Here is a 16,424-nt window from a genome sequence, read left to right as displayed (position 1 = left end):
TATCTTTTTTCTTTAATGGGATGAAAGGTTAGGAGTGGGTATATATCCCTGGAATCTGGAATTGTGTCCAGATGACCATAAGCCAAGAGACGTTTTAGCTGTTTCGAATGTAAACCAAAGCCACATCTTTGTCGTGTCATTCCTCATGTCCAGTCCAACAACGCTGAAAATGTTGGTACAATCCTTTGGACCTTGGTAGACAAGTAAATGGAGTGCCTCAAAAGATCCTGTGGATAGAGGCAGTGATGAGGAGATGGGGAGGGGAGGTGGCAACTTTGGGTGTCTAGAGGAGTCAAGTAGGTAATATAAACAAACAGTGCATGTAAAGTAAAAAAAGTGATGTGAACTGGGTGTGAGATGATTGTCAGTGACCAGCCCACATCCTCAGAGATGAGGCATAGTAGGGAAGTAAGTGACAGGCACTGTGAAAATGAAAGCCCAGGGTTGCAGGTCTTAAGTTTTTTAAGTAAAATGGAAATCCTGATTTTTTTTTTTTTTTTGCGGTATGTGGGCCTCTCACTGTTGTGGCCTCTCCTGTTGCAGAGCACAGGCTCCGGACGCACAGGCTCAGCGGCCATGGCTCAAGGGCCCAGCCGCTCCACGGCATGTGGGATCTTCCCAAACCAGGGCCCGAACCCGCGTCCCCTGCATCGGCAGGCGGACTCTCAACCACTGTGCCACCAGGGAAGCCCTGAAATCCTGATTTTTATGGGAGGTCTATTGATGCTTAAAAGCTGGTAACTCTTTTTTTTTTTTTTAAATGATTTGCAAGCAAGATGCAAACAGTAGATCGCCAGTGTGCAGCCTCTACTATAAAGTTATATGCTCTGTCAGCAGACATCCCAAGGTAATTCTGTCACCTTCTGCTTAATGCCAGGAGCCACTCAGGATAGGACAGCTACTGGGCAGACAGGCAGTGGAGCAGGAGTCAGGCCCAGAGCCCAACCACAGCGTTCTGATTATTGTTGGGAGGGGAGAGCAGGCTCAACTTGTTCGTTCCCCCTTGCTTCTCCTCGCTCTCTGAGAGACACAGTATATGATGGGCTCACTCCTTCTTGGCTTTCTGTGTTCCTATTGCTAATGGATACACCAAGGTGGTAAAAGGTCAAGTGAATGGACTGATTCACCGAATGTCTTTGGGAAACTATCTTAAATGGGGAAACAGTAAACATATTAGTCAGCTGCTCTGTAAAGGACATGACTGCCTAGCTTAGAAGAAACTGCTTTAAGTCTCCCTGTCTGGAGCCAAAATGATTCAAAGTTGGATGCCAAGACCTCAGCTGGAAAAGGAACTTGACCACCCGACTGACCTTGTTATTTTTAAACACATGTATTTCCAGCTCACCCTGGACCAAGTCCTATTCCTCACTGAAAAGTCGTGTAGGGTGTGAACCTGATGTTTTTCTCACAGTTCAGTCTGTTGGCCATCAACCTTTTCCTCATTTCCTACTAGGGTCTAAGATGTTCTTCCACTTGATCGAGGAGGTAGCTTGCCTGCCCAGAAAGAGTAGTCATGCCTTGTTTACCATCAGTTGAGTTAGGATAGTTCCCAAATCTGGATTTTTTTTTTATTATTATTATTAGTTCCCTGGCCTTACCTCTAGGCACTCTGATTCAATATGTCTCAGGTAAGGCTTGCAAATCTATTTTTTTAAATGAGAAAAACAAAACTTTCTAGGTGGTGCAGATACAGCTGATGCATGGGCCAGCCATTGGGTGCTATTAGAACAACTGCCTTAGGCTTACATCTAAACAGCCAAAGTCCAGCTCACTCAACCAACTTGAGAATTTTGTTTGAAACTTTTTTCCTTACTTGTAGGCTGTGGAATTTTTTTTTTTTTTTTTTTTTTTTTTGCGGTACGCGGGCCTCTCACCACTGTGGCCTCTCCCGTTGCGGAGCACAGGCTCCAGATGCGCAGGCTCAGCAGCCATGGCTCATGGGCCCAGCCGCTCCGCGGCACACAGGATCCTCCCAGACTGGGGCACGAACCCGCATCCCCTGCATTGGCAGGCAGACTCTCAACCACTGCGCCACCAGGGAAGCCCTGTGGAAATTTTTTAAATTAATTTTATTGGAGTATAGTTGATTGGAAAACAATTTTAATAGAAATTATTGGTTTATTTATATCTAATAACTGAAAGACCAACTTTTTCTTTTTTTTTAAATGATAATCTTATAAAAATGTTGAGAATAGTATTGCAAATCACATAACTGATAAGGGATTTGTATCCAGAATATATAAAGAACTCTTACAACTCGATAATAAAAAGGGGGTCTGAATAGACACTTCTTCATAGAAAACATACTAATGGCCAATAAGCACATGAAAAGATGCTAACATGAGTCATCAGGGAAATGCAACTCAAAACGACAATGAGAATCACTTCATACCCACTAGGATGGCTATAATCAGACAGTAACGAGGGTTATCAGGGATATGGGGAAACTAGAACCCTTACACAGTTGGTCAGAATGTAAAATGGTGCAGTTGCTTTAGAAAACAGTCTGGCAGGGCTTCCCTGGTGGCGCAGTGGTTAAGAATCCACCTGCCAATGCAGGAGACACGGGTTCCAGCCCTGGTCCGCGAAGATCCCACATGCCGCGGAACAACTAAGCCCATGCGCCACAACTACTGAAGCCCGCACCTAGAGCCTGTGCTCCGCAGCAAGAGAAGCCACCGCAATGAGAAGTCCATGCACCGCAACAAAGACTAGCCCCCGTTCACCGCAACTGGAGAAAGCCCGCACATAGCAACAAGACCCAACGCAGCCAAAAATAAATAAATTTATTAAAAAAAATAAAACAGTCTGGCAATTTCTCAAAAGGTTAAACATAGAGTTAATATTTGACCCAGCAATTCTACTTATACATATATACCTAAAATAAATGAAAACGTGTGCACAAAAAGTGTACCTGAACATTCATTGTGGCATTATTCATAATAGCCAAAAAATGGAAACCACAAATGTCCAAACAACTGATGAATGAATAAACAAGATGTGATATAGCCATACACATACATACTTGTAATATTACTCGGCAATAAAAAGGAATAAAGTACTAATATATGCTTCAACATGGATGAACCTTGAAAACAGCTCATCCAGAGCACAAAGTAGATTAGTGGTTGCCAGGGGCCTGGGGGAGGGATGAATGGAGAGTGCCTGCTAATGGTTACACGGTTTTGGGGGGAGTGATAACAATGTTCTGATATTAGATAGTGGCAATGATTGCAAAACTCTGAATATACTAAAAACCACTGTATTGGGCACTGAAAGTATAAATTTTTTGGTAAAATTCATAAATCTCAATAAAGCTGTTGTTTATGTTTTAAAAAACCTGCAACAGCTCAGATGTCCTTCAAAAGTGATTAGTTGCACAAACTGCAGATACCATGGAATATTATTACTCAGTAATAAATAAAACACACACACGGCATGAGTCTCTGGGAAATTATGCTTCTGCTGAGTAAAAATAGCCAATCCTAAAAAGTTGCAGAGTGTATGATTCCTTTTATATAACATGCTTTTAAATGACAAACTTTTAGAAATGGAGAACAGATTAGTGATTGCAAGGAGTTACAGAAGGGGGGCCTTGCTGGAGGGAGGTGAGTGTGGTTATAAAAGGGTAACAGGAGGGACCTTGTGGTGATGGAAATGTTCAGAATCTTGAATGTGGTGTAAACCCTACACATAATTAAGTTGTACAGAACTAAATACAAACCAAAAAATGACTATAAATATAACTGAGGAAATCTGAACATGATCTGTGGATTATGTCAATGTCAGTATCCTGGTTCTGATATTGTACGATAGTTTTGCAAAATGTCACCATTGAAGGAAACTGGGTAAACAGTACACAGGACCTCACCAGCAAGGACCTTTGATGCACGGAGAGGATATAACATAGATGAAGACATTGGAATGCCAAAGATTATGTGACAGCCTGCAAGTGGCACACAGTCACAAACAGAAGCCAGGGCTCTGGACACCCATTCCTTCATTCAACAAATATTTATGTGAGTGACACCAATGCCTCAGATCCCCAGTTGTAGAATCTAGGCCCTAGGGTTATAGCCATGAACAACCCTCAGGCCAGCCACAGCTCAAGGAGGTACAAATGACCCCTCGCTGTCCCTAGTGAAAAAGTCCAGGGTCACTGGCTCTGGGTGTGAACGTAAGAAGGGAGACAAAGGAGGATAATGAGGCCAAATAGCTCTGGCCCACAGCATCCGTACTGGCAAAGACACCAAACCTCCTAATGCTCTTGCTAGGAGGCAGGAGGTGCGGCTTGGCCAAGAGGCCAGGACTAAAGTAACAGGATAAACACGGGCGGGCTGGGGGCCGAGGCTGGTTTGGCGCAATGCGGTTGGGTTGAGGATTAGAGAGCTGGTGTCCAAGAGTAACGCCGGCCGAAAACTACAGCTCCCAGTGTGCCCCGCGGTCCGCCCCAGCGGTCATGTGACCGCTGCTAACGTGTCTCCGCAGCCGGCCCGGGCTCAAAGCACCGCAGGTAAGTGAAAGGAGGTACAGGTTGGTGGAGGTGGAAACGTTAGGTCCCTGGGTCCCCAGGGCCGTCACCGCGGCAGAGCCCTACCCACTCCCTGCAGGGCTCTGTAGCCCGGCGTCCTCCGCCCCACACCCGCCTTCGGTCGGCCGGCCCTTGCCGCGCCTTAGCCCGGCCTGTCCCCACCTAATCAGTCCTAGGCCCGGATCGAGCGCCGGAGCCCGTCCGCAGTTTACCTCACAGTAGCCCACTCTCCTCGCTTCAGGCCTGAGGATCGCCCCCACCCCCCGCCCTGGGTGCGCCCTGGCCCACCCTCCAATGCAGCTCACCCCTCGTATTTCTGGGATCCGGCCCCAGGCTGGCCTGGGAACCTGCTCCGGTTGGGATCCGAGGGGCCTACTGCAGTGGTTATAGCTCTGGCCTGAGCGTGTGGGCATCAGGGTTCTAGTTCTGGCTCTGCCGACGAGCCGCTGTGACATTAGTCTAGTCTCTTTCCCTCCGTGGGCCTGTTTCCCTAACTGAGCTGCTGCTCCACTCCGTGAGTTAGAGCGCCTCAGTTCCCTTCACTCTGCTGGCCCGCACAGAAACAGCTGACTCTTTCTCTGCTGACAAATTTTAGGTAGAGTTTGAGAAAGAAGAAACTGAGGGCAGAGAGGGAAGTGAGGAGAATCAGATCCCAGATCTTCGGGGAGAAGGAGCTGTAGAGCAGCTGTCCCTCCACCAAAGCCAGAGGGGTGGAAAGAGCAGGTAAGCTGGGGACCATGGAGCAGAGCAGCTTGAGGGGAGGGGGGCTGAGAGATTTCAGACCAGTGCAGAGACCTCTGTGTCTGAGATGTGAGCAGGGTGGAGGACAAGGTCTCACCGCTCAAGCAGCGCTAACTTTGCAGGGCTCTCTCTGGAGCTACGCTGGAAACTTGGGAGACCAAAACTGCCTCCACTGCTCACCGCTTTGATTTTTTGCCGAGTTGCTGGCTAGGTGGGTGGCAGGTTGCACAAGAGGAAGCCCTGTGGCAGCTGACTGATCTTTCTGGACTTGGAGCCAGCAGGGAGACATTTCCCCTGGAGCTGTGTCCCTTGGTTGCAGGCTTGGTGACAGATGTCTAAGAGCATCCAAACTCCCCCTTTTCTCTCTAATGAGTTTAAGGCTCCCAACTTTGTTCAACCATCACAGGAGGAGCAATGGCAAGCATCTGACTACCCAAGAGGCCTAGCTAGCCATTCTAAACCCCGCAGTGTGCTAGGGGCATTGGAGGGGATGTCCCTGTGATGGGCAGTGGTTAGGTCAGGCATGTGGGGAGAAAAGTAAGAATTGGCCTAAATTTTGAAGGGCTTTGAAAGCTCCACAGAATTTAGACTCTGGAGGGAGGTATGCTGGCCTGTAAGAAATTGAAATACCCACAGTTCTGGGTGAGGATTGTTCTTGCGACCCTGTGGTATAGAAACAAATGAGGAAGCCAGACAGATCTGGATCTAAATCCTGCTTTGCAACTTGCTACTTTGTGACCCTGGATGAGTGATCTGATCTCTCTGAACCTTATGACCACTGTCATAAGGAATGAATGAGATATGTCCATGACACTCCTGCCCGATGCATGGCCTCTAGTGCTGACATATCAGTACCCCTCTCTTCTGTGTTTATGTCTTATTTACCTGATAGGTCTGTAGGCCTGAAGCAGGCAGGAATTACATCTGACACATTTCTGTCTCTGCCATCACACTGTGGCACCCAGTGCAGTGTTCTGCACAGCGGCACACCCGGGTTTGGATCTCAGCCATCTGATCTGGGGAAAGTTGTTTCACCTTTCTGTGTCTCTTGAGATAACAGTAGTATCTGCCTTTCCCATCTAGGTTGAGGAGAGCCAGAGCCCACAGGCCTCCTAGGATAACAGCCCCAAACAGGCTGGTGGCACCCTCCAGCTGAAGGTGTTCCCTCAGCTCCCCAGGGCATGTGGTCGTGAGACAGAACCCACAGACCCTGCAGGAACAGGACTCCCAGGGCCATGGCCCAGGTCAGCATCAACAGTGACCTTGGCGAGTGGGGCTTAAGCACAGACTCCGGGGAGCGTGCCCGTCTGCTGCAGAGTCCCTCTGTGGACATAGCCCCCAAGAGTGAGGGGGAGGCCCCTCCTGGGGGTCTGGGCAGAGGCACCACTTCCACACTTGGAGCCATCTTCATCGTTGTCAATGCCTGCCTGGGCGCAGGGCTGCTCAACTTCCCAGCAGCCTTCAGCACTGCCGGGGGAGTGGCAGCTGGCATCACGCTGCAGATGGTGAGTGAGCGGGCCTGGCGGGCAAAGGTGCAGTTCTAGTGGTGGGTCTGGGCTCTTCACCTCAAAAGGGAGGCTCTGGATCAGGAGTGGTCAGTTGGAGACACATGCTACCACTCTCCCCTCCATCACACATAGCAGACATTACTAATCTCTTCCAGCATTCTTTCCTTTGAGCTCAGATGAGGCTTCAAAAGCCTTCCCAGCTCTCAGGGAAGTTTGGACATCGACTGCATATTTAATAATTTCATGGTTACATTTAAAAAGCAGGCCCATACCTTAGAGCCATGCTGAAATATTTACTGATGAAATGATATGATAGCTCGTATTTTCTTCAAAATAATCCAGAGTGGGAGAGGGAATAGATGAAACAAGACTGGCTGTAAATTGATGATTTTTGAATTTGAGTGATGGGTACATAGGGGTCCATTATACCATTCTGTCTACCTTTGTATATGTTTGAAATTTTCCTCAAAACTTCTCGTTTTTAAAGAAAATCTCAACTCCAGTAATCCATTAAAATTGCCCTGCAAGATAAGGCTAATTTGCCAGATGGGCATTGGGCACCGGGCCAGTAAATGCTGAGCAAGACCAGGCTGCTCTTTGCTGCCAGGCCTTTCCCACACGCTCTTGCTATGCCCCTACCCGCAGGCCATGCTGGTTTTCATCATCAGTGGCCTCGTCATCCTGGCCTACTGCTCCCAGGCCAGCAATGAGAGGACCTACCAGGAGGTGGTGTGGGCTGTGTGTGGCAAGCTGACAGGCGTGCTGTGTGAGGTGGCCATTGCCACCTACACCTTCGGGACCTGCATCGCCTTCCTCATCATCATCGGGGACCAGCAGGACAAGAGTGAGGTCCCCCCTCAGTACCCCCCCAGCCCTGGGGGTCATGCGGTGGGTGGGAAAGAGCATGGAACACCTGCCCAAGGCCTGGCCTGGGCCCGGCATTCATCTGGGAGTCCTCCCTCCTGGCTGCTGGGCCCATTAGACAGATGGAGGTCCCAGCAGAGGTGGAGGACCACACCCTGCAGTAGCCTGGCATCACGTTCCCTCCTTCCTCCCTGTGCAGTTATAGCTGTGATGGCAAAGGAGCCTGAGGGGGCCGGCGGCAGCCCCTGGTACACAGACCGCAAGTTCACCATCAGCCTCACTGCCTTCCTCTTCATCCTGCCCCTTTCCATCCCCAGGGAGATCGGCTTCCAGAAATATGCCAGGTTCGGAGGCCCCACCCCAGCCTGCGCTGGACAGCAGCTCTGATCACAGGCAGCTGGAGACCCAAGGGCTGCAGGGGAACCCCTCTGCTCCATGCCACCTCATCTCCTGGGGCAGCAAGAGTGGGCAAGGCAGGGTAGACCGGGGCTTGCAGGGGTTCCGGCATAAGACCTTCCTTTTGTGTCAGTAGCAAGGGAGACAGTGGCTCTTTGTATCAGTGAGAGATTCAGTTCCAAATGTCCTTGTCAAAGAAGGGATGCATGATAATCATGTGTGAAGGCCGTCTCCTAGCCTGGGCCTTGTCTTTCCCACGGAGGATGGGACTCTTGATCATTTGGGATTGTCAGCCTGGCAGCATTTTCCATGCAGCTTGGTATGAAGGGAAGGGACTAGCTTCCTGGCTCAGAGTCTGAAAAGCTGTGGGATTCTAAGCTGTTTCCTGTGATCCTTTATCGAAGGGGTCACACTCAGTGTCTCCAAGATTTCCTTTAATGTTGACTTCCCAGTATTTGTGCCTTCAACCCTCCAGCATCTCCTACTTCTCAAAGGCCCTGCTTGCACCTCTCGCCAAGTCTGGGCTGCTCTGATTGAAGTAGCAGATGTGCTTTGAAGCCCAGCCCCCTGCTGTGGTCTCTGAGCCATGGAGCTGAACCACCTCATTTCCCAGTGGCCACAAGTGTCAGTCTGGTCCCCTCCTGGCTTCCTAAATGTGGCTTGTTTCTCTGAAACTTATGTCTCATGCATTTCTTGAGTCTTTGTTTGGGATAGTCTCCCAGTTGGTTCATTAGACACTTGTGGTCACTAAAGTTAAGGGTGGATGTCCCTGGGGATGGAATGAGAGAAAAGGCAGCTGGGGATGGGGGGAAGAAGCTTAATCTATCCTTCCTGGCAGCTTCCTGAGCGTCGTGGGCACCTGGTATGTCACTGCCATCGTTATCATCAAATACATCTGGCCTGATAAAGAGATGACCCCAGCGGACATCCTGAACAGGTGGGTGAGGGCCCCCGGGAGACACATGGGGTAGAAGCTGCCACTCGGGCCCCAGGAGGTGCTGGGTCAGGCATCAAAAAGCCACACAGGTGCTCTTCCCAAGGCTCATTAGCTCACTGGGGATTGACTCATTGGTCATTTTAGGAAGGAGGCAAGAGGTCCTGATCTCTTTTTGCTGGAGAGAAGAGTGACAGCCGGAGATGAGGGAGACTTTGCCACTAATGTCCAACAGATGAGCCAATGTGAGACTAGGCCTCAGGTTATGGAAACTGCCAAGGTGGAATTGCACATCTGTTTCAACATGTGCTTATCTGTAATATCTGTATCTTCCACGTGAGGATGAATCCATTTTCTTAATTAAAAAAAAAAAAAGTTTCCTTTTTCTTGAAAGGAACAAATCAGAGAAGCAAAAGCCCAAGTGCAAGAGCCAAAAGTTCTGGATTTTGGTCCCAGGAGGGCCTTCCAGAGCCTCGGTTTACTGACCTGTAAATGGAGATGTGTCCTCTCCCAGTCCCCAGACTTCTGTGGGTTGAATGTGTGCATGCTGGCTGGTGGAGGCCGTGGGGGGCTGAATGAAGAGTAAGAGCATGGCGGCGGTTGGTGACTCTGAGGGGCTCCCGGGCAGCAGCATCTTGTGTGTTTGTCCGCAGGCCAGCTTCCTGGATAGCTGTGTTCAATGCCATGCCCACCATCTGCTTCGGATTTCAGGTGCTAGTTGCAAGGTCCCTTTTGTCCCCTTAGCTCACTCCCCATCCTGGGATGGAATCCACGTTACAGGCAGGATGGGGGAGTCCTGGAAGGAAGGACGGAGTGGGGGCCCCAGGACTTGCCCCTTATCCTTGGGGGTGAGGTCACTTGCCCACCATGACCCCGCCCTTCACCCTGACAGTGCCACGTGAGCAGTGTTCCCGTCTTCAACAGCATGCGGCGGCCTGAGGTGAAGACCTGGGGTGGGGTGGTGACGGCCGCCATGGTCATAGCCCTCGCTGTCTACATGGGCACAGGTGAGTGCTCCCCTCCGAGGGCAGGGCTTAGAGGGCTCCCACTTTACCCCTTTGTCCCCAAGTCGTCTGGCCCAGGATTTCCTGGGGACAGCCCTGCGCTCCCAACACGTCAAACACTTCTGTAGGCACTGGCTTGAACTTGGGCCACCCTGGGCCTCCTCCTGCCCAAATGAGAAAGATGTATGCATGCATTCATTCAGCAGCTCTCAGTGGGTGCCTAGTAAGTCCCAGGAACTTTCTCAGCGTGGGGGATGCCATGGAGGTAGATAGACCCGGTCCTGCCCTCATGGAATTGACAATCTAGTCGGAGAGAGAGTCTTACAGGAGCAAGTCAGGAATCAGTAAGGAAATCCAGACAGTGGTGAGTGCCATGGTAACAGGGAAGCAGGAAGCTGTGAGTGGGGTTGAGTGCGACTGAGTGGGGTTGGCTTTGGTGGGTAGGTCACAGGTGGCTCCTCTCTGGGGAGGTGGCAACTGGGGAAGGCCAAATCATGAGAAGGAGCTAGAATCTGAAGAGCTGGGGGAAAAGCATTCCAGACAGACGAACCAGAAAACATCAAGTCCCTGAGGCCGGGACAGAAGAAGGTCTGCATAGCTGGAGTGGAGCGAATTGAGGGTGGGTGGCGGGCAGCACGGCCAGACAGGGAACACAGCATGATCCCTGAGGACTGTTGGGAGGCAGAGAGGAAACGTTTCAGCAGGGGCGTGGCTCGGGGACACCCGGCTCTGGGTGTTGTGTAGAAAATGGTTTGGGTGAGGGAGCAGCGCTGGGAGACCACAAAGAATGGCCCTGTGATTCCTTCCACAGATGGTTCTCAGGACCAGCACTGTTCTGGTTTCTGAAGACACAGCCAGGAACAAGGGTGGCAAATAGGCAGAGTCCCGTTCTCCTGGGGCGACAGACAATAAACAAGTAAAAAAAAAGAAGTTCCAAGAGAGAGGAGTGCTCTGAGGAACACAGAACAGGGTGGTGTGAGGGAGTGCCTGGGGGCAGGGATTATTGTGGACGGGCTGGGCGGGGAAGCATTCTCTGAGGAGGGGACAACGGAGCTGAGACCTAAATGATGAGGAGATGGGCAGACAGAACGTTAATGCGGAAGCTCTGAGACAGGAACTGCTGGGTGAGTTCAAGATCAGAAAGGTGACGGTGTGGGGGTGGGAGATGTGAGAAGTCAGGGAGGGAGGCTTCTGATCCCAGCCTCGACACCCCTCTGAGCCTCAGTCTTAGCCTGCAGAGCTGCTCCGTCATCTCCCCACCTGCTGCTGGACCCAGCAGTGAACAGTCCATGGCCCTAACCCTCCGAGGGTCTCCTGGACCCAGCCCTCTTGTCCCTGCCCTCAGGCATCTGTGGCTTCCTGACCTTTGGAGCTGCTGTGGACCCCGATGTGCTCCTGTCCTACCCATCGGAGGACATGGCTGTGGCCGTCGCCCGCGCCTTCATCATCCTGAGCGTGCTAACCTCCTACCCCATCCTGCACTTCTGTGGGCGGTGAGTCCCCTCTCCACCCCACCGGGGTGCTCCCTTTCACCAGGGCCTCTGAAAGCCCTTTGAACATGGGCCTTGTGTAGAATCCATTTTATAGAAGGAGAACTGGAAGCCCAGAGGAAAGAGTCAGTGCCTCGCATGGCCCTGCAAGTACTCCCAGCCAGGTCTTTGGGGGTCCCCTTTGTCCCAGAGTCACCAGAACATTCTGTGAGTCCTCTGAGAACCTCTAGTCCAGATCCTTTCCTGAACACCCTGCTTTCTGGGTACCCCAGACCCTTCCTTTTCAGGAGACTAGTAGTATATGTTTCCATGGGGTGTGCTAGTCCTGGGCCAGGCAAGGCACTAAGCCGTTCCCATTCACCATCCCGTCCAGTCCCCACGGCAACCCTGAGAAGAGTGCCGCTAGGCCCATTTCAAAGAAGAGGAAACTGAGGCCCAGGGGTTAGAGTCTTACCTACAATCCACCCAGTCGGGGGTCTGGCTCCCTGGCTGGAGGTGGGGAGCTGTTAGCAGCGGCGCCTCTGAGCCGCTCTCTGTGTGGGCAGGGCGGTGGTCGAAGGCCTGTGGCTGCGCTACCAGGGGATGCCGGTGGAGGAGGACGTGGGGCGGGAGCGGCGGCGGCGAGTACTGCAGACGCTGGTCTGGTTCCTGCTTACCCTGCTGCTGGCGCTCTTCATCCCTGACATCGGCAAGGTCATCTCGGTCATTGGAGGACTGGCCGCCTGCTTCATCTTCGTCTTCCCAGGTGTGGACCCCTGGCATCCCCGCAGCACTCTCTCCCAGGGCCTCCTGGCCTGAGCGCGTCACCTCCCGGGTTATTGATCACCCACTTCAGGCTCTGGTGTGTTTAAACGTTATCTCCTGCAAAGAAGGTGTAGTTGTCATCTCCATTTCACTGGTGAGGAGGTGTGAGGATCAGAGAGGGTAACAAGCTTGCCTAGAGGTTAACAAACTCAGCTAAAGACTAATAGAAGCTTTTCAAACCCAAGTCTGTCTAGGTCCACAGCCTATACTCTTAACTCTTCATTCAGGTACCTGTTACTCCCCGACTATCAGGGATCTGGGTGGGTCAGCCCATGACGGGGTAATTAGGGTCTGGTGGTGGCACCCTGACATGGGTCGGGAGACCTGAGTTTCAGACACAGTCTGCCACCAGATCCCTGGGCAACTGTCCTATCTGCCCAGTCATGAGTTCTGCCTGTACCCAGCTTACTTCTCTCTAGGAGGCCACCTGGAAATCCCTTGCCACTTTGCTTGGAGCAAGGGGGACACATCTGCTCAGAAGTGCACTGGGAAGGGCCCTGCAATGTAGACACCACTGAGTCACCTCCCTGTGCTGCCCCTTTAGTTCTGGGGCTTGCATGCAGCCCAAGGGGTGCCTGGCAGGTGCTGGCTCCTCCTGGGAGACCAGATGCCAGGTCTCCAGCTGGGTGGAGAGCGGAGACAGAGGCGGAATGTGTGGAGGAGTAAACACAGGCCTTTCTCCACCCACCATCACTGCCTCCTGGCAAAGGGGGAGGCTGGACTGCTGGGTGGGGGGGGGGGTGCCCACCCAAGCTCCCAGGGCCACCTTTTCTCTTCTAGGGCTGTGCCTCATTCAAGCCAAACTCTCTGAGATGGAGGAAGTCAAGCCAGCCAGGTAAAGCAGGGCCCAGCCCGTGGTCCTCTCAGGGAGGTACTGGATGGGGGGTGGCCTTTAAATGGATAGGAGTCAGGAGACTTGTGTACTTTGAAAAACTTTTTAAAATACTTCTTTTAAAATGTGTAACATGTTAGTTGTAACAGTTCAAATACTACTGAGGATTTGTTTTTAATTTTTTAATTTAATTTTATTTTTTTATACAGCAGGTTCTTAGTAGTCATCAACTACTAAGGATTTTAGAGAAAAAAATGGAAGTCCCTCTTACCCCACAGCCCGCTCCCCACTGCTCCCTTCTCCTGAGAGAGCTCCATGAGATCAGCACAGCCTGTGCCCTTGTAGACTGTTTCTGTGTGTGCACATGTGTCTGTGTACATAAAGCTATGCACGCGTATACACAGACACATGGGGTTTTGTGTCTGGTTAGGTTTTTTCAAAAATGGTTTCATGCCAGACACACTTTTCTGCTACTTGCTTTTTTTGCTTAACCACGTATTTTGGAGATCATTCTATGTCCACACAAGAAGATCTACTGCTTCCTTTTTCCATGGCCGTAGAATATTTTGCTGTTTGAATGTGTCCTGAATGTGAACACACTTCTGCATGTACACCTTGGCACAGCTGTTCGAGGATCTCAGTAGCATCGATTCTTAGAAGGAAATTGCTCCATCATAAGGCACGCTCATTTTTACTCTGGCACACGGGTTCAAATTACCCTCCAAAAAGGCAGTACCAGTCAGAGTCCCAGAAGCAGTGAATGAAAGTGCCCTGTTCCCCACACCCCTGCCAGGACTGTATATAGCAGCCTTTTCAATATTTGTTAGTCTAATGGATACAAAACACTACATGTTTAAAAAATTAACCATTTTTACCATTTTAAAGTGTTGTTCAGTGATATTAAGTTCACTCATATTTTTGTGTAACCATCCCCACCCTCTACCTCCAGAACCTTTTCATCATCCTAAACTGAAATTCTGTACGCATTAAACAATAATTCCCCATTCCCTCTCCCCTCGCCGCCACCATTCTACTTTTTGTCTGTGTGAATTTGACTCTTCTAGGTACCTCATGTAACTGGAATTATACAGTATTTATCTTTTTGTACCTGGCTTCTTTCACTTAGCATAATGTCCTCAAGGTCCATCTATGTTGTAGCAGCCTTTTTAAGGCTGAATAATCCATTGTGTGTATAGGCCACATTTTGCAAAACACTGCATTCTTTTAATATGTGCATGTCCCTGAATGGTAGAGAAGTTATGACCAGGTTGCATGCTTTTAAAAAAATATATTGTGCAAGTAATACTCATTGATTATAGAAAACTTTAAAAATACAAACAAGTCTAAGAAGGAAAATAATAATCACCTTTAATATCCAGATATAACCAGGAAATTTCTTGGCGGTCCAGTGGTTAGGACTCTGTGCTTTCACTGCTGAGGGCATGGGTTCAATCCCTGGTCAGGGAATTAAGATCCCACAAGCCAGGCGGGCAAAAAAAGGAAAAAAAAAAAAAAAAAAGAAAGAAAAAATTCCAGTTGTAACCCTGTAGCTATTTTTGATACATATCTTTGCAGATGTCTCCTTTTTTATTTATTTATTTTTTTAATGAAATGGATCACTCCATGTGACCTGCTTTTTCCTGACCATCTTTCCATCAGGAGATATGCATTCTTTTTTTTTTTTTAATATTTATTTATTTGGCTGTCCCAGGTCTTAGTTGCAGCACGTGGGATCTTCCATTATGGCATGTGGGATCTTTTAGTTGTGGCATGAAGGATCTTTAGTTATGGCACGCGGGGGTCTTTAGTTGCAGCATGAAAACTCTTAGTTGCGGCATGTGGGATCTAGTTCCCTGATCAGGGATGGAATCCGGGCCCCCTGCATTGGGAGCTCAGAGTCTTAGCCACTGGACCACCAGGGAAGTCCCAGGAGACATGATTCTAATTCTGGTCCTGCCCTTGGTGTGCTGTGACCAGTCAATTAATCCCATTAGGTCTTGGCCTCTTTACCCATGGTCTAGGGATCATACACCCAGCCCCATAAACTGTTGTATGAAAGTCGTTGAGAAGTAGGAAGTGCTCTTCCCACAGGAAAAGTGGTATAAGTAATTAGAGTAATTAACTGATATATATATATATGGAAGTTGGCAAATTCACAAGTGGATCGACTGACCAGGCCCTCTCTCACCCTCTGCTCTACAGCTGGTGGGCGATGGTCAGTTACGGAGTCCTCTTGGTCACCCTGGGAGCCTTCATCTTCGGCCAGACCACAGCCAACGCCATTTTTGTGGATCTCTTGGCATAACCAGTGCCTCCCAGGGAATTCTTGGCCTTTGCCATTGGACCCTGGAACCCATCTCGTAGAGCTTCAGGACCACCCTGAGTCCGGCATCATTCCCCTCTACTGGTGGGATGACATCTGGACATCCTTTTCCAGGGACAGTTCTGGGGTGAAATCAGGCCCCACAACCCTGGACAGCTCCCTTCCTGCCCCCGCATCCTGGCAGTGCCATGAATGGTAGGAGGAGGTCTCGTGTCACAGAAGAACCTTCCCCCCTCTTCCACCTCTCAATTTCTCCATGCCTGGAAGCCACGGGTGAAGAGAGTCGGTAGGTCTCCGAAGGAACAACTCAGCCTGACTTCCCTCTGGAGAAAGAGTGTGGACCAAGGGCTGCCATCCTCCACAGAGAAGCCTGCCCTGAGTAGGGGCTGTGCTCATTACCCCGGGGCTCAGTGCCTGCTCCAGTCTGTCGGCAGCCCAGCCAGCAGTGGCTTCCTCCAGCAAGTTCCAAAGGTAGCACTGAAATCATACAGGTGCGCCGAGGCAGGCAGATGGATGCCTTGTCCACTGCCTCCTGGGCCTGCGGTGAGCCTGAGAGCCCTCTTGCCCATGGCTGGTTGACATTTCCCAAGCCTTTTGGGGCCTCGCCCTGTCTTCTTACCCAGACCTGATGGTCCAGGCATCCCTCTGCTCCTCCATCCCCAGACATCACCAAGTCTAATGTTTACAAACGGTGCCAGCCCAGCTCTGAGCCAGGGGCCAGGGGCCGTCCCGTGCCACGGTGCTGTGAGTACTCCTCCCTTAACTTTCCCCAAGGCGGGGAGTGTGCTTTTCTCTCTCAGATTCCTGATGGGTCCCTCTTTTCAGAGGCACAAGGGTGGGTGAGGGAGCAAGCTGGGAACCCCATGCAGGCTGGGCTGGTGAGGATCAAGGTGAACCTGTCTGGCATCTTCACTTTGAATGGCTGCTTCTCTTCTCCCTGCCCTGCACGTCCCCCCTTCCCTGCCAACCCAGCCTGGTACCCTGGAGACAAGAAAGG

At 50.6% G+C, this 16,424-nt stretch overlaps 1 protein-coding gene across 5 annotated transcripts; it reads left to right on the top strand.

Annotated features, from left to right (window-relative positions):
- The first annotated feature begins 94 nt into the window (after window positions 1–94).
- On the top strand, window positions 95–15,513 carry SLC38A7 (solute carrier family 38 member 7). 5 transcript variants are annotated; one of them, XM_022555987.3, is made up of 10 exons: window positions 95–4,513; window positions 6,356–6,777; window positions 7,426–7,988; window positions 8,879–8,977; window positions 9,628–9,685; window positions 9,867–9,981; window positions 11,324–11,471; window positions 12,014–12,213; window positions 13,053–13,107; window positions 15,307–15,513. In XM_022555987.3, exons 2-10 carry the CDS (start codon window positions 6,508–6,510, stop codon window positions 15,407–15,409), a joined length of 1,611 nt encoding a protein of 536 aa, XP_022411695.1. In that variant the 5' UTR covers window positions 95–4,513; window positions 6,356–6,507; the 3' UTR covers window positions 15,410–15,513. The 5 variants fall into 5 exon arrangements, with proteins under 5 accessions (XP_022411695.1, XP_022411692.1, XP_089759302.1 ...); XM_022555984.3 differs by having other exon boundaries at window positions 95–5,254; XM_089903176.1 differs by having other exon boundaries at window positions 95–6,777; window positions 7,426–7,624; window positions 7,844–7,988.
- The last annotated feature ends 911 nt before the right edge of the window (window positions 15,514–16,424 follow it).

This window comes from Delphinapterus leucas, chromosome 20 (assembly GCF_059928025.1).
Source record: "Delphinapterus leucas isolate spDelLeu-1000000601 "Yukka" chromosome 20, BTC_Dleu_Yukka2, whole genome shotgun sequence".
In the NCBI taxonomy this organism is placed as follows: domain Eukaryota; kingdom Metazoa; phylum Chordata; class Mammalia; order Artiodactyla; family Monodontidae; genus Delphinapterus; species Delphinapterus leucas.
This window is presented reverse-complemented; position numbering and strand designations above follow the sequence as displayed.